Source organism: Urocampus carinirostris, chromosome 13 (assembly GCF_059441175.1).
Source record: "Urocampus carinirostris isolate Australia breed hairy pipefish chromosome 13, RoL_Ucar_1.0, whole genome shotgun sequence".
Taxonomy (NCBI): Eukaryota; Metazoa; Chordata; class Actinopteri; order Syngnathiformes; family Syngnathidae; genus Urocampus; species Urocampus carinirostris.
Genome location: NC_142361.1, coordinates 17,678,502 through 17,699,315, shown reverse-complemented (window position 1 = coordinate 17,699,315; position 20,814 = coordinate 17,678,502). Strand labels below are relative to the sequence as shown.

General features: G+C 40.6%; 1 protein-coding gene across 1 annotated transcript; it reads right to left on the bottom strand.

Moving 5' to 3' along the window:
* Nucleotides 1–12,995: 12,995 nt before the first annotated feature.
* Nucleotides 12,996–19,804, bottom strand: LOC148353918 (carbonyl reductase [NADPH] 1-like). Its single transcript, XM_088350830.1, has 6 exons — nucleotides 17,101–19,804; nucleotides 16,853–17,022; nucleotides 15,470–15,577; nucleotides 15,097–15,305; nucleotides 13,355–13,408; nucleotides 12,996–13,292 (listed from the first exon to the last, which is right to left on the bottom strand). The coding sequence occupies exons 1-6, from the start codon at nucleotides 17,211–17,213 to the stop codon at nucleotides 13,119–13,121; spliced, it is 828 nt and encodes a 275-aa protein (XP_088206956.1). The 5' UTR covers nucleotides 17,214–19,804; the 3' UTR covers nucleotides 12,996–13,118.
* Between the last annotated feature and the right edge of the window lie 1,010 nt (nucleotides 19,805–20,814).

The following is a 20,814-nucleotide window of genomic DNA, read 5'->3' as shown; positions in this document are numbered from 1 at the left end:
ATTTTCTTATCTATGTACTAGAGGAAAACATCAGATATTACATTCCAAAAACTGCAGAATGACAAACACGTACAGTTTATGACAGTGGGACAAGAAGGGCAAACTGAGTGGATGTTTGGAAGGGTGATGGCAGTTGGGATTAGGCTTTTCCCAACGTGGGGCGTCTTGAATCTTATTGTCCTGTATCTTTGCCCTGCTGGTAGTGGGATTAATTTATTAGTGTTGTGGGTGAGTGATATCCTTCACTATTGTTTATGCCAGTCAGATGATGAACATGAGGTTAGGTGTGGGTAGGCCGATGAATTTAGCTGCTGTGACAATATGTCTAAAAGGAAAAGGATGTATTATTTGACCATGAGACGTAGCTGTATTCTGTGATGCAACTGAAAATTAAAAAAACACAAGATTGAATACAAACTGCGGAGAATCAAAGTTACCGAAACATACCAATTTACGTCTCATAGTCTTTTATAGGATTTGGGGTACCCGTAGCAGCAAGATGGACAGTTATGTTAGCTCGCTTTTGGTGGTGCTCATGTAATGTAAAGAAAATTATATTTTTCAACCTACAAGTATTTTACTGAATGCACGTTTACATGAAAGTTGCTTTATTTTTGTTTATGACTTAAATCACAATTTTTTTTCAATGAATCAAGTTTTTTAATACCTGGAGGCGCTAATTACTACACACTCTGCCTCTAAAATAGTTAGTCATTGGTCCATCTAAATGCCGTGACTTATTCTCAAAAACTGCTGTGAACATTGACAAATGTCACATCACACAGAGTGACTCAGTTAAAAATTTAGGTGTCATATTTGACCCTGATCTAACCTTTGAGATGCATGTAAAGAAAATTACTAGAACCGCTTTCTTCCATCTTCGTAACATTGCCAAAATCCGTTCAATACTGTCTCAGTCTGATGCGGAAACTATAATTCATGCATTTGTTACCTCCCGTCTCGATTACTGTAATGCACTACTCTCCGGTCTCCCGAAGTCCAGAATCAAGTCTCTTCAGCTAGTACAAAATGCCGCAGCGAGGCTTTTAACTACGACAAAAAAGTACGATCACATAACACCGATTTTGGCTAACTTGCACTGGCTCCCAGTTAGCCAAAGATGTGACTTCAAGGTTCTCTTAGTATTGTACAAAATCATACATGGACTTGCTCCCTCTTATCTTTCAGATCTGATCTGCCCCTATGTCCCGGTCCGAAGCCTACGATCTGAGAGTGCCGGTCTTCTGGTGATCCCGAGAGTAAAGAAGTGTTCCGCTGGTTCGAGAGCGTTCTCCATCCGGGCACCGGTGCTGTGGAATGCTCTTCCCCCTGAGATCCGATCTGCAACCTCAGTGGAAATGTTTAAATCTAAACTTAAAACTCACTTCTACTCCATTGCATATGAATAATAACCTACTCTTCTTGTCGGCTGAAAAATAGTCTGTGTAACATAGTGTACTAATCTGTGAAGCCCTTAGAGACTTATTGTGATTAAGGGCTATACAAATAAAAATGACTTGACTTGACTTGACTTGACTAAAATTGTAAGATAGTTTTGCTTAATTTGAGGATATTTCTTTCTTAGTTTAGAAAATATAAACTATCTTTACAGAGGAAAATTTTGATTTAAAAGAAGAATTTTGTTGCCCAATGGGCGTATACATTTTACAAGTGTACAGATGGAAAAAAAACTTAAATGAGCCTCAAGTTTTTGTTTATTTTGTTTTTAAGGTCATTTTGTCTCTTTAAGGACATTTTTTAGTTATTTTGATTTAAAAAGATATATTAAATATCTTTTGGAAAGGAAAATTGTGGTTTAAATGAGTAATTATGCCTGCCAAAAGCGGTAGGAATTTTGTTACAAGTGTATGAAAAACAATCAAAAATTCTAGGGAGATTTTTAAAGCTTAAGTAAAATAAGTGGGGTTTTCATAGACTAATACAAACAAATATTTTAATTAAAAATATAAAGTCACTACTGAAAAAATGGGTACTCTCTTTCTATCAGTAATTGACCAATATGATGCTATTGATGCTGACTATTTTGTCAACATCTCAGTATGTGTTTGGAGAAAATGATGATATAAAAAACAATAGCACGTCAGCATGCGGTCATGATGTTTTTCTTTTGTCTGGAAGTCGACAGCAAAGAAAATAGGTCCTGCTTGCTCCCAAACGGGCTGTCACAAACATGCCGACGCGACGTCCCAAAAAGTTTCCCGCTGGTTTGTTTTGTCAAACCTCAAAATGTGTGTCTTTGATTTTTGCAGGGCTGAACGGTCACCAGCCAAGAAGAAAACCGAACGGTTTCTCATCATTAGTGGGAAATTAGAGAGCAAAAGAAAGCGGCCCGGTCAGAGCTTTCGCGCTTTGTTCGATCACGTAACTCTCTTGACTGTAAACACGATTATGGAAAAACATGACCAGTACGATTTCTGTCAAGATTCAGATGACTGCTGCAATGATGTGCAGTGAGGTTCTTACCTGAACCTACATCTTTTTCATCATTTGAATGTCAGAGCTTGAAAATAGTATATAAACTGTCGCATGGGGGAAAAAATAATTGTCTAACCTTGATTTTTAAAAGGAGTCTACACGCTGCTCGTTTTGAATAAAAGCATCAAAAGATAGGTTGTCAAGGTTAAAACTTTGGTTGTTTTAAAGTTAAGAAAGACACCTACTCTGAGTCAGAGATTAGGTTTTTGATAACCATTTCATCAGAGGCACATCCCACCTGAGCTTTCCCCTAGATCTGCTTCCAAGATCGGCTCAGGGAGGAATCACACACTCCCAATAACTACATGATTATTTATTAAAAACACAGGCAGAAAACAACACCCATGATTGGCTTGGACAAGATCACCTGGATATATGAAACATATCTCATTGGCTTAAACAAAATCACATGAAAACATGAAACGTATAATGCTGGTGGCGAGATAGCATGCCAGCATATAAATGAACAGTAAGGAAACTGAAACTTTTGTAACATAAAAGTACAATGAGGTAACTGTAAAACCTAGAGAGTGTAGAATGGAGGCAAGCTTGTGACCAGACTCCCTGGCACTAAAGTAAAGCACATCTTGATTAATAGTTCGCGGCCCCAAGAAGATACAACTGTTGTTAGAATACAAACAGCAAATGGATAAAATATCTGGCTTCGTTAAGGTACTTTCGAGGAGAAAACCATACAAAGGCACATTCAAACTATAATCAAACTACGATTTCCCTTACATAGATAACCTTACATTCTGAAAAAAGGTTCAGGCAAAGAGAAAAAAATACTGGCTGGTCTGCATTTATATAGAGCTTTTCAAGTCATTGAACACCTCCAAAAGCGCTTTACAATGTGCTTAACACTTTCCCTTTTACACACACTAACTAACCGATAGCAGCGTCAGCCATGTAAGGCCACTACCTGCTATTGGAGGCATTGGGATTCAGTGTCTTCAGACTGAAGACTGAAGAGCCGGGAACCACTAGGCCACTGAGGTCGTTGTCACGATCACATGAGGTATCTAGCCATATTAGTTTTATTACTTAATCATAACATTAGTACTTTGATCATCACATTATTCATTTAGTTGTTATAAATGCACATCATATTTACCCACATATTTTAATGAATTATTTACTTGCTGAATGAATTCATTCAAATCAGTGTAGTCCCCCAGCAAGGGTCTTATAATACAACCTTGAAGGTTTAGCTGTGTGCTAATTTCTTGTACAGGGACTTCTTCTTCAACATGAGAAAATGCTAGGTGACTTGACTTGTTTTAAGCTTGCTAATACGAACACTATTTTATTTTGTTTGGGGCTGAGGTGTGCATCAAATCAGAACACTTGGTCTCACTATCACCCACTGCCGTGAGGCAAGAGAAGTGTGTGGTTCTGCATTTGCAGACACTCAGCCCAGTACATTTACATTAATATCATTAATAACATTCATAGTATAATGTGAAAATTCAGAAATTTTGAAAAGAACTTTAACACTAAAGGAATATAACCATTTAAAATATATTGAATTGTCTATATCCACGTGGACTGGTGAGGCACAACCTCACCTGCCTCCCCTGTCTGCACGTCACTGAACTACTGGAGAGGCACAATCGTTTGAAAATGCAAGAAACTAACGATGAGCAAACAAACATGAAAAGATAATAAGGAAAGGAAGACTCATTAGAAATGTAGATGACATCATGAAAACATTGCAAAAAATATGAATCTGTTGAAAATCCTAAAGCAGGCGTCGACAAACCATTATTTTAAATAAACCAAACGAACCAACAAAAAAAAACAAATATGTCTGCAAAAAATGAGAAGCCTTATACAAACCCATTTTTAAAAAGGGGGATCCCTACATACAAATGAGTCACTTACTGTAACATGTAATTCTTATTGAAATACCTTGAAAGTAATGGAAGACGTTAAGAACGTTGTGTCATCTTTCTCCTTCTACAGAAAACCATCTCATAATAAAATACACGAATTTTTCCATTATCATACATTTCTGCAAAAGCTCCAGGGCGCCACAAGGGCAGCACTAAGGAGCCAGCTCTCTGGCCACAGGTTACTGAATTCCGTCATAAAATAACAATTGATGAAAACTTGATGGAAGAAAAGTGAAGGAACCGTGATAAGAACCTTGATTAAAAACATTCAGAAAAGACGATGGATGACGTGATGAAATTAAAACAACAATAGCATTAAAACCTAGAAATTTAGGTAAAACATGCAGGACTCTCCTTCTGCAGTTTACAAAAATGTCCACCAGAGAGTGGTGTTTCCTAAATGCTGATGCCATCGTTGATGCTCCACAGAAGGGTGAAGGCACGCGCCTTGTTTATGCGTCATCTTTCATGTAAAATGCCTTGTGCTGATGTTTGCGTTCAGGCGTGCAGAGGGTCACCCCACAGAGGACTGAAGTAAGTGAGGGTTAGTTGCGGGTCAAGCTGACAGATCTTCTTTGACGTCCTTTCAAGAGACTCAAGGGGACCAAAAAGAGATTTTGTAAGCAAAAGGAAAAACATCTCTGATGCGTTTTTACATGAACATTTCACTCCTTTCATATGTCAGCAGGCTTGAATTTCTTCAAGCTACATTATACATTAACCCAAAGAGATATTGAGCACTTTTTTCTCCAAACAGATGCTAATCCCAGATGACATTTACTAACTAAACATGAAAAGGACAATTTCCTGTTTTATGGGTGAAACCAAAACAATTGGCATCAATTGAGTGAACATGAATAGAAAAATATGTCAATTTGATAATGTAAGAAAAAGATGATGAGACATTGTTTCTTATTCGTGTGGGGAAAAAAAACTTCACTCATCAAAAAACATTATTGCTTTAAATAATAAGCAACAATATAAACATGCAATATTGAAATATGAGTAGGTCAAAAAATGTGTATTTATTTTACATAACATAAGGCTCGCCTACAGCAGGGGTGGGCAAAGAAAGGCCCGTATGCCACATATTGGGTGTCAGGCTTCTGAATCCAAACAAAAACGATTAAAATTATGTATAAAAAGGTTAAAAAACTAGTGCAGACGCTCCCCTACTTGCGAACATTCGACTTACGCAAGAAAGAAACAAACAATTTTTTTGGGATGTCGAAAAATATCCGCACATTGCCGTAAGTTACATTTTGTATTGTGTGCATCTTTTTCCAAATACAGGACATTAGTGTGGTGCTTCTTTCCGCTGCTACCAACGTGTGGCGCTTTAAGGGGTCACCCAGCATCCACACTGCAGAAGAAATACGGCTTCTACTTCCTGGTTTGTGTGTAATCATAACAACACGTACTGTATTGCTAGCGCCCTAAGAACTTTGATGTTTTTATTGTTTCATATCTCATGCATCCATTCAATATGGTTGGTGTAAAGTGCAAGGAAGAAGCAAGCCGTTTCTTTTGAAACGAAAGTGGAATAAGAAAGCTTGATGTGGTTGAGAAAATGGTCGGGACGCTTTTTTTTTGGCCACTTTTTACAACGGAGGAGGATCTCTTGACGCGCAAGTCCCAAAAGTAAGAGAGAGCATAATATTTTATCAAGTATTTATTTTTTAGTACAAAACAATACTGTCAGAAGGACCGGAACAGAACAGGAAACCCCAGAGCGTTCGTTACAATTCTTTATTTAGGGAAGCGTACAGGGTTAGCGGGAGACGCGGTGGCCGTCGGACGTCAGCAGCAAAGCCGTGAAGACAGCTTCGGAACACGTAGCCAATCGGAGTGCGGAAGTCTAGCAGGTCAAGTTTACCGGGACTGGAGAGAAGATCGTAGCGTGGGACGGAAGCAGGTCGGATCGGAGGTAGGCATAATCAGGTAAAAAGATCAAGAAGGCACAGGTCATCAGGAGAGTCATACAGGGTACAAATGTAATCCTCAGACGAAGAGGTCTCGGCGTAGCGTGCTCAAAAAGGGAACATAAACCAATCAGAGGGCGTCCACGTGATAGCTCCAGGTGACTCTAGTTAGCAATCACGACAGAACTCCCCCCTCAAGGGACGGCTCCAGAAGTCCCAAAATCAAAAGGCAATCAACGGGCAGGCCGACAGAAAGGCCAAAAAAACGGAAAAGCAGAAAAAATGCAGGTATTCCAAGGGCAAAAACCAGAAGTCAAAAGAAATCCAAACAGGGAAAAAAAAAATATTCCAATACGTTACCCAGAGGGAACAAAGGCAAGTCACCCGAAGTCCTTGGCAGTCACTGAATCCACAGGCACGTCTCCAACAACCTCCGAATGGACAGAAGCCCCCTCATCAGCATCCGAAGGGGCGGCAGAGGGTGGGTCCGGAGGGCAAACAGGACCGGCGATTCAGACAGGACAGGCAGAATCAGGACCGGCAAACAGGACAGGATAGGCAGAATCAGGACCGGCAAACAGGACAGGACAGGCAGAATCAGGACCGGCAAACAGGACAGGCAGAATCAGAACAGGCGGAATCAGAACAGGCAAGACAGGACAGGCGGAATCAGAACAGGCAAGACAGGACAGGCGGAATCAGAACAGGCAAGACAGGACAGGCGGAATCAGAACAGGCAAGACAGGACAGGCGGAATCAGAACAGGCAAGGCAGGACAGGCGGAATCAGGACTGGCAGGCAGGACAGGCGGAATGGCAGGGAGGGGAGTCGGACTGGCAGGCAGGGGAGTCACTGGCAGGCAGGGGAGTCGGACAGGCAGGCAGGGGAGTCGGACTGGCAGGCAGGGGAGTGTTTTGGGTTCGACTTAATTGCATAAGTGTTATTTAAATTAATTTTAACAGGCTGAGAGGATTTGTCTTTTTCTTTTTGTTTATTTTAATTGAAATTTCGCTTTTGCTCTGTATGTTGAATTTATTCCTATTGATGCAAATAAGCTAGCAAAAATAATTCAAATAGGCTCTAAAAAGGAAAGTATCCGTGAGGCGCGCTTAGAACGTTAAATATTGCTTTTTTTTACACATACAGGTGATTATCTTTAACTGCAGAGTTCGTTTTGAGAGATTGGATTAAGGTTCTGTGAATATTTTTAGAATTGTATTCTGTGCAGGAGCTTTATTTTACTTAACACTGCCTGGAAAAAACTGTTTTATTCTACACAAAGAACGTGAACTGAAAGGTTTATGTCAAGGTTGCGCTTTTATTATAAAACATACACAGCAGTCAATAAAAATGTCAGTATGTAATCATAAATAGGGTAAATTCGACCAGGCAGGCGACTGCCACTCTTGATGGGAAATTCACTTTAACACAAACAAATCTCTGTTGCGAATATAATGCTATGCATTCTTTTGTTTCTGAACGCAATGCAACCTCAGTGGAAATGTTTAAATCTAAACTTAAAACTCACTTCTACTCCATTGCATACGAATAACCTACTCCTCTTGTCGGTTGAAAATAGTTTGTGTAATATAGTGTAACAATCTGTGAAGCCCTTTGAGACTCTTCGTGATTTAGGGCTATACAAATAAAAATGACTTGACTTGACTTGACATGATTGAAACGTAGGTTTATTAATTTCTATCTATCTATCTATCTACCCTGGTCATATCCCTCGAGATGGGTGACCGACAGCAAATCAAACACATACAAAAACAAAGAAAATGAAAAAGGGAAAAAGTAGCAAAAAACACACACAAACATTTGGCCAACCCAAATGCCGAACATCAAAACAAGTTAAGCACCTTGGCACCTAAGTTGGTCATGCTTTTGTCCGTCCAGATGAAACGGGACACAAGAAAGTGGCCGTGTCACTCGGGTCAGGGTGACACAACACACTCTTCTCTTCAACAGCAGGGCAGGACAAAGACTAGGAACCTTCCCTTGGTGTCCTGCGAAGGGCTCTCTCCCGGGGGAGCCTTACGAATCCAACTCAATCCACTCAGACTCGCTCTCTCTTTCTTTCTTGGTACTCTCTCCTTCTTTGTCTCTCCTTTTCTCTCTTCCCCCTTTACACTCTTGTCTCTCATTTTCTCTATCCCTCCCTAACATACTCTCTCCCCACCTCTCTCACTCTCTTTTCCCCTTTTTGCGTTTTACTCTGTCTGTCTTTCTCTCTTTCTATCTGTCCCTCCCTTTCCCTCTCTTCTACTCTCCTCTCTCTGTTCTTCTTAGGGCGGGCGACTTCGAGAGCAACCCTGGCCCCCAGACCAAATGCCAGTGGTGCTTCGTATGCTTGGTTTGCTTGGGTTACACCCCGTCAGGCCTGGCGGCGCAAGACAGTCGCAGCCCCTCTCCTTCGGAGAACTACGGAGTTTCCCACGAGCGAGTCTAGCGCTACTAAGGATTACCTTAGGTGCCTTGAGTGACTCGACAACAACAACAACAATCAGGGCCCGACAGCTTTCACTGGTTTACCCCTGCCGCATCATACAGGTGCCCAGCCCATCCCTTAGAACGCGTCCAAACATCCCACTATCCTTTCACTTCACCTCTTCACTCATTCCTATCACCAACAAGAGCTCCAGCTTCCACTATATTTAGACCTGTTTCCTGCAGTGCACTCATAACACCATCCATCCAGGTCAAACGCGGCCTTCCTCTTGGTCTCCTTCCATTTACCTCTGCTTATTCATTTCAAATAAATAAATTATTTGTAAATCTGAGTGTGCCTCACTACTTTGTCATTGGATGACCACTGCTCCTCACCAAGCTTGTTTTCTGTAAGTAAAAACATCAAATTAAATGTTTTTGAAAATACTGAGAACAGGAAAAACACAAACTGTGCTCGTTTTAAGAATTGTGGGGATTAAACTCTCATTGTGTCCGATAAGGATTATCTACAAATCTTGCCTTTACACTCGTCCTTACCGGGAAAAGTGTTTGTATGTTCGCTCTAAAACTAAGATATTTTCATAAAAAAGCAAAATCAATTCACTAGAATGAATGTTTAATTTTTGCGATTCACTTTGCTATAAATAACGGAACACTGTGTAACACTTGACCACTAGATTGCACTGAAAACGAGTGCTCCAAAAGATTAGGAAGAATACAAACTACCGAGCTCAAAGTGACAAAGCCACACCATTTTTCTTCTCATTTTTTTGGAAAACCTTACATAACGTTTTTTTATTTCATTTTGAGGGTACCCGTAGCAACAACATGGCACTCAATCATGACAGCTCCTTACAGATTATGTACAGTACGTGTCATGTAAAATAAATACAAATGGTTTGATCTACAAGTATTTAATAAAGTAAATCGTTTGTATAATAGTTTGTGTATTTTTGCTCACTATTCAAATCAATTGTGTTTTGTTTATTTTAATTACTTATACCATTAGGAGATTAAAAAAAATAAACAATGTCCCTTTAAACGGTGCACGTTTAAATATTTTTCATACATTTTTGCATATTATTCAAATTCATGTTGTTTATTTTTTTCAATTGTCAATGTTAAATCGATTGTTTTTGTCATAAACCAGAACATGATCAGGACCCAAACGCGTGACGTTACTCACACAAGCCTTTTATTTTATGGGAAATGGGGAGTCATGCGCGTTAGGCAGCAGTCTGGCGTGGAATGATTTGAAGCCAGAGACCGACGAGATCGATACCAATTGCCCGAGTTCATATCGGTCAGATGGGGTCGATACCAGACCGGACGGAACAGACAGGAGAGATAATTGGGGGCCAATTGGGTGCCATGGCAACCATGACAGCTTTTTAATTAACTACCAACACATTATGATTTCAAGTTGGGGCTATACGCATGAAAATCTCTGTTTGATTAATGACACAAGATCACATGTAAGATCTTAAGCCCAAGCCTGAATCAGACCCAGCCCGAATTTCAGCCCAAATTGGGCCTAAAATGTCAATCATTACGTTCGGGTGGGGCTTGGCTTCTCTCAAGCTTTTTCTTTTTTAATTACTTGCCTCTCTTTGTTCTTATTTCTCTCTCTGCCTCTCTTTCTCTTGAAGTTCCACGCTACATTCTTAAGGACGAGCTGCTGATGTGATGGATGGCTTTAAAATTTCCCATTAACTCTTGAAAAAAACCTGTCAGTGGTGGAAAATTGTCCTCTGCAGATACAAAGATGTAAAATACTTTAATGTTTGTACAGTCTTGTTTAAGTCGTTTTTTTGTTACAAAAGACAGGCTTTTATTTGTTAACATAAATCACGTCTCCTCCTCCTGAGTCCTCACAGATAAGATATTTAAATTTCGGGCCGGGCTTTAATACCCACGCGTGTGGGTCAGGCTGGATTATTTTAGGCCTGACCTCTTATTTCCACAATACACGTACCATGATACGATCTACTGATTATGTTCATTATGAGTCTCCTCACTGATGAGGAGAAGATACTATTTGATGATATAATTTATTTCAAAGCCTTTTTATTTTCTTCCTCTGGATGTTTATCATCTGTATGTTGGGAAAACACGCGAAGTGGTGGAGTAAAATGTCAATACAGGTGCTTTGTCTGGTTGACATGTTGTTCCTAAGTGGCGACACAATAGGGTCGAAATGTCAACACGAAGCAAAAAAAAACACCTGACTTGAGAACGAGCTTCACTTTCCTGAGAAAAGGGTCGCCAGAGGTTGTCACTCAGTGAGGCTACCATTGTTCGGAAGAGTTCAAGAGGACACGAAAATGGCGCATCTTGACACATTATTAGCACTCTCCGCTTGTGACATTTTCATTTTCCGCGAGATGACAAATGGAAGTTTGTCGTGTTGTCAAGCGGGTCTTGTGGCTGAAGCGAATGTCAGTTACACAATATACTTTTTTCCAAGCTGAAAATGAAAATTCTAAACTTGACGACCATTTTAAATGTTTATTGTAAAAATAAAAATGAAACATTTGGTAATGTAATACCCGCTGACACCGTTAAGTGTCGCTACAATTCAGTTTTCAAAGCATGACGTTCATAAGCAGTGGCGTATGAGGGTTGTGTGGGACTTGAGGCAAATTTTGACGGCAAATAAATAAACCTATATCTTTTTCATTCGATTGCCAGAGAAAAGTAGCATTATATGAACTGTAGCATAGAAACAAAAAAAGTTGTATTGATTGCCTTAATTTATAGATGAAGTCTGTGGGCTGTTCTTTTTTGAATAAAAGTATAAATAGATAGGTAATCCTCCATTATAAAAAAGATAAAAAATAAAAAGTCAATGGAATGGGAAAAAAAATACTGGAAGGCTTGACTAAATTTTAGCTTGCTAACATTATCAATACTGAGGTGTGTGCCAAATCGGAATTATTAGTCTCACAATCGACTTTTGCCATGACTCAAGATGTCAGAACCCAAACAGACGGTAGACCCAAATGCATAACATTTTCGAACCAAGCTTTATTTTACGAAAGCGGCGATCGTTGGGCAGACGAAGCGGGGCAGATGAGCAGGATACCAGACAGGACCGGACAGACGGCATTGATACCAGATACAGGATACACGAGCCGGATACCGGACAGGACGGGACAGACGGAATCGATACTGGATACAGGTGAGGACAGGACAGACAAGATCGATAACGGATACAGGTGAGGACGGGACTGACACCCGATACAGGATGCACGAGCAAGATACCGGACAAGACGGGATCGATACTGGATACTGGACAGGACGGGCTCGATACTGGAGACAGGATACCGGACAGGACGGGACAGACGGAATCAATACCGGATGCAGGATACAGGTGAGGACGCGACAGCCAGGATCAATACCGGATGCACGAGCAAGATACCGGACAGGATGGGACAGGGGGGATCTATACCGGATACGGGATACACTAGCAGGATACCGGACAGAGTCAAAAATGCTTGCCTTGGAAGTGCAGACGTTCGTTGACGGACTGACAAGGAGTGAATGAGAGCACTGAGTTAAAATAGAAGCCCAATCAGGCAACGAGCAGCAGCTGGCGCCAAACGAGCGGGCACAGGTGAGAGCAATCGTGACACAAGAGAATTATGTGATTTACTTTACATCTGCTCTGCAAAGTTATACATTGCATACTAATTGTATTATTATTATCATTATTATTATTCACAATATAATGTGCACAGCCTCACCCGACTCCACATCACTGGAATGCTCTTATACTTTATCATACAATCCACTTATTTTGGTGTTTCTTGAGTTAAAAGTCGAAAAACACAGTCACTCTACGCCAAGGACCAAAATATTTCATTCATACATACCTTTTTTACAATATGACCGAGGCAGTATTTTTAACTTTTTTTTAAATACCACATTTTATAAACTTTAAACAAGCATAATTGAGTCAACTGGGGTTCTTTTGAAAAGTTTACTTACAAATTCAAAGGAAAGTATAAAAAAGGAAAAAATACCCAGTTGAATATTTTTACCGTTCTGGCAAACGTATACTGCCTGTATGGTAAACAGTTGAGGCTGTGCCTCACCTGCCTCACCTGACTCCCATTACTGCACATCACTGTTGATAAGCCTGTGAAATTTGATCACATCCAAAACTCTTTCTCATTAAAACTGCAGTCTTGATTAGAATACAAAATGTTAGGAGCTTTTTTTCCGCTAATGACAGAAAAATACCAAAGCGATTTAATTAAATGCCACACTGAAACATTGCTTTCCTTTTAAATAGATTATAAACGATTATCACATTTCATATATAGTCCATATATGACCCATCAGATTTCATTCACCAGGTCTGAACCGTTTTGTCTGAAACAAACTTCCCGTGAGGCTCTTTGGCACCGGGGGGAAGCAAAGCCAAGTAGACGGGTGTCTCGGCACCCTCCTCCGGAGATTTGGGGGCTTTAGGGCCCGCCATGTCGGTGCGCACCCAGCCAGGACAGCACGCGTTCACCAGGATCTGAAAACAATAATCACCTTCAATATCCTGCATATTAGCAAAGAACGATGACCACGCTATACCTGATCGTTTGGTCTCTCTTTGGACAGACATCTGGCATGGATCAATGAGAGAGTCTGAAAGAGAAAGTCAAATAATTTAGAAAGACTTATAGTTTTATATTGTAAAAACACCTATATAGATCATTATAGACTCTATTATAGACAAACATATAAGTCCGAACTCCATTTTTTGCATGTTTTACTTTGTGTGTGTCTTACTTTGTGTGTGTGTGTGTGTGTGTGTGTGTGTGTGTGTGTGTGTGTGTTCATGTGCGTGTTCATGTGTCTTCGTAAATATTTATAAGACCATGGCCATTTCATAGTATTTTCGACTCCTAGCTGACTCAAGTAGTAAGGAAACCAGCAGAGGTAAATAACGGATGTAGCTGTGTGATACCTGAAGGCATCCTTACCAATTCAGCATTTTGAATTAAAAAAAAAAAGCACAAAAGATTAGGGGGTGGCAGAGATGGTGGGTGAGACAAGCATTGTAGTCTTTCCCTGTTTTGCCAGATTATTTTTTTTCACGAAATGCAAAGTTTCACAGATGGCTTTGTCTATTTTCAGAAACTAAAAGAGAAATGAGAACAAGACTAGCAAAGGTAGTGTGTTAACCACGAACACCAGTATCTATTATCTATTGTCCTGAATCATGGTAGACTCTGGTGTGGTGGAATAGCCGAGCATGCAAGAATGCCATGTCAAAAGGGTGTAGGATCTTACAGAGTACATCCCATCCCCCAAACCAACCTGAGACCCTGGTAGCCCCCTGAAACGCCTTTACAAAGTTCGGCAGCAGCACCCACTGGTGATCTGGCCTTGGGGCCCGGAGCAATTGCACTGAGATGACCAACTGCGCCCAATCCAGCAATGCAAAACCAACCCCACTTTATCTCATCTCATAATAATAATAATAATAATAATAATAATTTCCTTGTATTGTCATTCTGTGTAACAATGTACACAGAACGAAATGTCGATTGCACCTGACCCGTTGTAGCGAGCCGATGCAGCCGCAGCCAACAGAGGGCGCCGCCGACCACTTTTTAAGTCTTAGGAATGACATGCTATACCTCCTTCCCTTCCTTGATTTTTTTTAATTTTATTTGTAAAATTATTTTTGTAATACAGCATGCCTGGAGAACACCTTGGACAGTACCCAGAAATAAAGAAAGAGATATTTGAGTTGTTTGAAGCCCAGAGACAAAATGGATATGCAGTTCCTCAACTATGGTTTCGTTTGCACGCTCTCAAGATTGCACAAGCCAAGAAATATGAAGGGTTCATTGCTTTCATAGGTTGGTTTACACGTTTTCTTCTATTTCTTTTATCACGTGGCTATTTTGAAGCAATTTAAGAGTATATGCAGTAATTTGTAAATAGATACAAGTACTAGTTACTTTAGGGTAACACGCTCCTTTTTGGTGTCAGTAATCTGTAAATAATGACTGTTTTTCGCTAATGCTCCCAACATGGTTGTCCACTCTTACCTTTTGCGAGCATCCAATGCTTTTGTCCCAAAGCTCTTTCCAACTTTCTTTACATGCGCCAGCACTTTTATTCAGAAATAGCTTTCATCGTATTACTTTTTCTTTCATTTTCCCTTCCCGTTAAATTCAATTTGTATGGACCCCATGTTTTGGTATCTGACATGACAAAACATTTTGTCCGAATTTGACACTTTTCTTAAAAAAGTCACATGCTCTATGATTCACAATACTTTATGTGCTCGGAAAGGTTTTAAAAGCCAATGGTTGTAATACCGTCACACCAATCTTGGAGACCCCGTAGGGCGTGTCGGGCCACCCTCCTTGCTTGTGTTGGCCCGTCTGGGCGAGTTCTACGAAGCGTTTCATGAGTTCCGTCAGCTCCTCTTCGCTGATGTCGGTGCTGCGAAAGCGCTTCTGCAGTTCCTCGCTGCACTTATGCAGGCTGCGCACGCTCCACCTACTCGACACGTTCACCACGCGGCCTTAAAAAATAAAAAAATAAACACCTTTGAGTTGTACATCCGCTAGGAGCCAGATGAAGGACTAAGTTGTGGATGAACAAGACAAATGGTCAAGTTTATAATAAATTCCATGAGGTGGAATGAAATGTTGAATCGTGAATCGACTGGAGTGAGCGTGTTGTTACCTCCTGCCTTAATGAGAGGCAGGAAATGAATTAGCATGTCCCGAGTGGCAAAGTAGTTGGTTCGCAACGTCTCCTTTGCTTCCTTGGCAAACAATGCCGGGTCGGCCTCTAAAAACAGAACATATGTGGGAGTTGAAAATGTCTTTAAAAAATGTGTTTCACTTAAATCGGATTGAATGTCATTTCACAAAGGCGATGCATTTGAATTTCCACAAACAGCTCCTTTATTTTTAGGGCAATAACTAAACAAATAAAAAAGTTCAGGATCCCCAAAATCATACTAAAAATGAAAAGTTTACAATCCACCTAAAGCTTGTTTGCTGCCATTCACACAATAAGACAATGCACCTTTCAGGTGCTCTTCCAATTTTTACTTCTAACTTAACATTTTCACAAAAGACATTCTTTGAATGCTTGCATACCAGGCACCAACTGTTAGGGGAATTTGGCATTGAGGCCTTTGGCCGCAGAATGCCCACAGCGCAATGCCCCCGCACACCTGAAGCATTTTTCAGCAGCACCGTATTTAGCACCATATTTAGTTGTACTTCAAGTTTCTTACGTCACGTGTCATGTGGCCATTCAAGATGGCGACTACCAGATATCAAATAGCAGATGTGAGGACGTGCACATATTTACAATTGCGCCGAAAGAACATATGAATAAAGGCTGCGATACGTTAAATGTGAGACCTATAATTCTAGACGACAGCATTAGGGCTTTTAGGAAACCATACTGTAAAGAATAGCGCCAGATTGCCACACAGATGTGAGAAGTCGTCTTTTTTTTTTGTTTTTTTTAGGGTTTTTTTGTACTGGGTGGTTGCGGCTGCAATAGATTAAATTGCATTGGTTGTCATCATTCCTCAAGGATAAAAAGGAACTCCAGCCACCTGACGATGACTGGCAAGATACGGAAAGAGAACTGTAGCCTTTCTGATAAATGACTTCTATTGTTAGCCAATTCAAATGCATAGATTTCGGAATTAATTTGTGTGTGAAAAATTCCAAATATCATGAGCACGTAGTAAATATAAAAAAAAGTGTACTGTAAAACGTTTCGTTTTGCTCCTGTTATGTTTTATAGGAATAATGTTGGCCAGAACGCTGACTAATTTCTCCTCTAGAGGGGCGTCTTAAATGTTTTCAGATGACACCGCTTTGTATTAAGAATGCATGCATTGGGAAAATGGGGCAGCTCGCCGTTTTCATTAAGTGAGGAATTTGGTGAAAGGGCGCCAAAATGATCAAAAGATTTTGATATTCGACACCATTGGCGCCGTAAAAAGAGCCCCCACACACCTGGCGCCAAAATTAAACGTGGTTGATGCCAGGTGTGCCCAAGGCTTTACAGTCCAATAAATTCAGGAGCTGAAAGTATTACCTTCATATGCGATGGCGGCATTATTGACAAGGACGTCCACGCCGCCGTATTTGTGTTTAAAGAAGTCAGCTGCCTTCGTGATGCTTCCAATGTCACAGATATCTAACTGGTGGAAGTTGACTAGCAATCCCTCAGCGCTCAAAGATGCCGTGGCCTCTTTACCGCGCCCCCTGTCGAAAGAGAGAAAATTAGCAGTGAGACTTACTTGGTGTGGTGATTGCACTTGCCTGGTGTGTGAAAATACGCACTCGTCTCTGGCCGTGAGGTAGACTTCACCACGGAACTTCTTGCACAGCACCTCCACGATGGCTTTACCGATTCCCTTGTTACCGCCCGTTACCACTGCAACCTTGCAGGACATTGCTAGTTCAGACAAGAAAATAAATTACCAAAAGATAACTAGAAAGATTATGACTAGAATGTGCCCTTTGGAAAAGAAATACAATTGTTTAATTATTGGCTTTCAGTAACTATACCTCACTTTCTGTGACATATTAGCCCTGGCCCAGAAATACAGTAACACGCCAAATTCTGATAATCGTTTCATGAAAGAGCTTCCAATGAGTCAAACTTTCAAAAGGACTGGTGGTGGACACACCTCAACAATGGTAAACATTCAGGGAACGGATATCGAGAGGGTGACATCCTACAAGTACCTAAGCATTTACCTGAACGATAAACTGGACTGGACCTATAACAGAACTGCTCTGTAGAAAAAGGGCAGAGCAGACTATCTGCTTGGGAGGCTGAGGTCTTTTGAAATGCAAGGGGCACTCCTGAAGAACTTCTATAACACCGTGGTGACATCAGCCATCTTCTACGGAGTGGTCGGCTGGGGGAGCAGCATTTCGATGGCTGACAGGAAAAGATTAGACAATCTGATCTAGAAAGCCAGCTCTGTTCTGAGATGCACCCTCGACTCAGTGGAGGTGGTAGGGGAGAGGAGGATTATGGCTAAGCTGTCATCCATGACTAGGAACATCTCCCATACCCTGCAGGACACCCTATCTGCTCCTTTAGTGACGGGCTGCTTCATGTCCAGTGTGTGAAGGAGCGGTTCCGCAGGTCCTTTCTACCAGCAGCCGTCAAACTATATAATAAGCAAGGCTCCCGATAGACTGCAAACCTTCCATGACTTTGCATAATTGCACATTACTGGCCACTTCAACTATTTTGCAAACCTGCCATTTTTTTTATTTTTTAAATACTTGTTTGTACTGTTGATATTCTTAGCTGTTCTTCATTATTAATTGTCTTACTGCTTTAACAAAATAAATTTCCCCATTGTGGGGCAAATAAGGGATTATCTTATCTTATCTCAAATTGGTAAATAATTTGTGCAATTAACTTTCACCCAACGCAATTGTGTTTGAATATTGTACTGTAGGAAGTCATCTCTCATTGAGACACAAATGTATTAACAGTTACATGATATCAGTATCAAAAGATTAATTTTGTGTGGTTTAAGTTGCACTAAGTGCAAAAAAGCAGCCTGTGTTTAGCTTAAAAGCACAACTTGTTCTGACGTGAGTAAAAAATCATGCATGAAACTACACAAATTTGGCTGTATGCTTGTTGTCAATTTGTGTCATAAAAAAATACATAGGCATGTCATGCACTAGATACGAAAATATAAAAAAAGTTTAATTATTACCAAACGTGCATCAATAAAAGTATGAGGTGATCAAAATTTAAGATCCTGATTTGTTGAGTCAAGATGTTTGTAAACAAACTGGCTGTATGACTCAATTCTTTGAAGTGAACGTCGGGAGCCAGCTTCCCACCAGGAGCAGTGGCTCTACACAGAGTCCCTCCCGGATGACTGAGCTTGTCACCTTATCTCTAAGGGAAAACCCAGACACCCTGCGGAGGAAACTCATTTCTGCCACTTGTATCCGGGATCGTGTTCTTTCGGTTATAACCCAAAGTTCATGAACATAGGTGAGGGTAGGAACGTAGATCGACCGATAGATCGAGAGCTTTGCCTTTCGGCTCAGCTCCCTCTTCACCATGACGGACCAATACAGGGTTCGAATGACGGCAGACGCTGCACCGACCCGTCAGTCGATCTCCCGTTCCATGCTACCCTCACTCGTGAACAAGACCCCCTCTCAGCAAGCTCTCACCACACCAGTTCTTCTCTTTACTTCCTCATTCCTTAACCTATCCAGTCGTTTTGCTCCACACATACTACTCAAATATCTCATTTCAAAAACATTTAACGTATTGCGCTCATTTACTCTCAAACACCATGCCTCTGAGCCATACATCACCGGTATCACCACCACACCTTTGTACAATCCTCGCCTTGCATCCATTTGCAGATCTCTACCTTTGAACAATCCGTTCGGCACACCCATTGCCTTGCACCCTTTTCCCACCTTCTTCTTCACATCCTCCTCCAAACCACCACCTGCTGCCACATATGATCGCACTTAAAAGCATCTACGTCCTGAAACTTTACACCATTCAACAAAATCTCTACACCACCCACCTCACCACCTCTAACACCTCATAACCCTACTCTTGTCTGCATTCACCTTAAGCGTCCTACACTTAACCCCTCAATCAAACTCTACGACTAAAGTACTCAGTCCTGCTTCAGAGTTATCCACCAAAGCAGTGTCATCTGCAAACAACAGCTGTCTGGTGCAAACATGCATCTCACGCACCACTCCATCAATGTACAAATTGAACAGCCGAGGTGAAATGACTTACCCTTGCCTCAAACCCCCTCTTATCGTAACCCACTTGCTCAATTCACTCCCCACTCTTAAACAACCTATACTATTTATAATGGTATGAGGGAAGTTATGCACCTAAATGATGGATTCCAACTGCAGTTGAACTCATAGAAGAACAGGTTTTCTAAAAAGAGCTGGAACTCTCTAAAAGACTCCTTCTGAATAAATCTCCAGAAAAAGACCACTGCATTGATCGTAATAGCAGATGGATTACAAGATGATACAATTTTAAATATTTTGACGCATGCATGTCATATGTCCATCTAAAAGTGTTTAACTTGTTAATAGGGAAGTCATTCATATGTCCCAAAAGTTACACTTATTGGACAATTATTTTAAAACATGCAAATGGAAACTTTTAGCAGCTCGCATTTAGTGCAGAAATTGTAGAGGGTGTCTTACTTTTAGTCCTTGTTGTCGACTTGTGCAGCGAGGAAACACTCCTCTGGAATCCAACACCTGCATTAGGAGTGGCATGTGCTTTTGCGCAGATTTAGTGCACACACCCTGAACAATTATCCACAAAAGCAGGTAACAGTCATTGTTAATTCTATTTATTACGTATACACCTAGCCCCCAACATTTTTTTGGGCCTAATCTTGAATCAGCATTGCATCATACACTAAGAAAAATTGTGTATTTGTTTTCATTGTACATTACATTTCCTTGGACTTTGTTTATTAGGTAAGATCTTAAGTTTGGCCTTAAAATTACAATCATTAAGTTAGGCCGGCTGGGCTTCTATCTGGACGTTTTTTTTTTCCTTTTTTTCCCCTTTATGGAGGATCTGCACAGAATGCGCTTACTTTTACTCAAGATATTATTTAGATAAAGAAAATACTTACCAAACTATCAGTTTAACTCAGAATCACTAAATCCAAAGAAGTTTTCCTCCTCGGTGTTGGGGTAAAAGATGAGTGGGTTCCTCCTTCCACCTCCCTCACGTCAGATATCATTTCCGCTTCTTGCCAATATCTTACAAGCTTTACAAACTTTCTTTCTGCTTTTTGGCCAAATATTTCACTATTTTCAACTTATACTCTTCATGATATGGTTTGCTTTTCAGTGCCGTTTCGTTCAGTTTCACTTTTGTCCGATCTTTTCTCTACTCTGTTTTATTGTAGTTACGTGAATGATAGAAACTTGCTATTATATTGTTCTTTAAAATGATTTTAGCCCACTTTTGCTAAAGTATATTTTTAAAAAAAGGCTACGTAA

Coding starts and splice junctions, on each gene's coding strand:
- LOC148353918 (XM_088350830.1), bottom strand. CDS start 17,213: ATGTCCTGCAAGGTTGCAGTGGTAACGGGCGGTAACAAGGGAATCGGT. Junction 17,023..17,100: donor TACCTCACGGCCAGAGACGA/GTGCGTATTTTC, acceptor CTCTTTCGACAG/GGGGCGCGGTAAAGAGGCCA. Junction 15,306..15,469: donor GCCTCTCATTAAGGCAGGAG/GTAACAACACGC, acceptor TTATTTTTTAAG/GCCGCGTGGTGAACGTGTCG.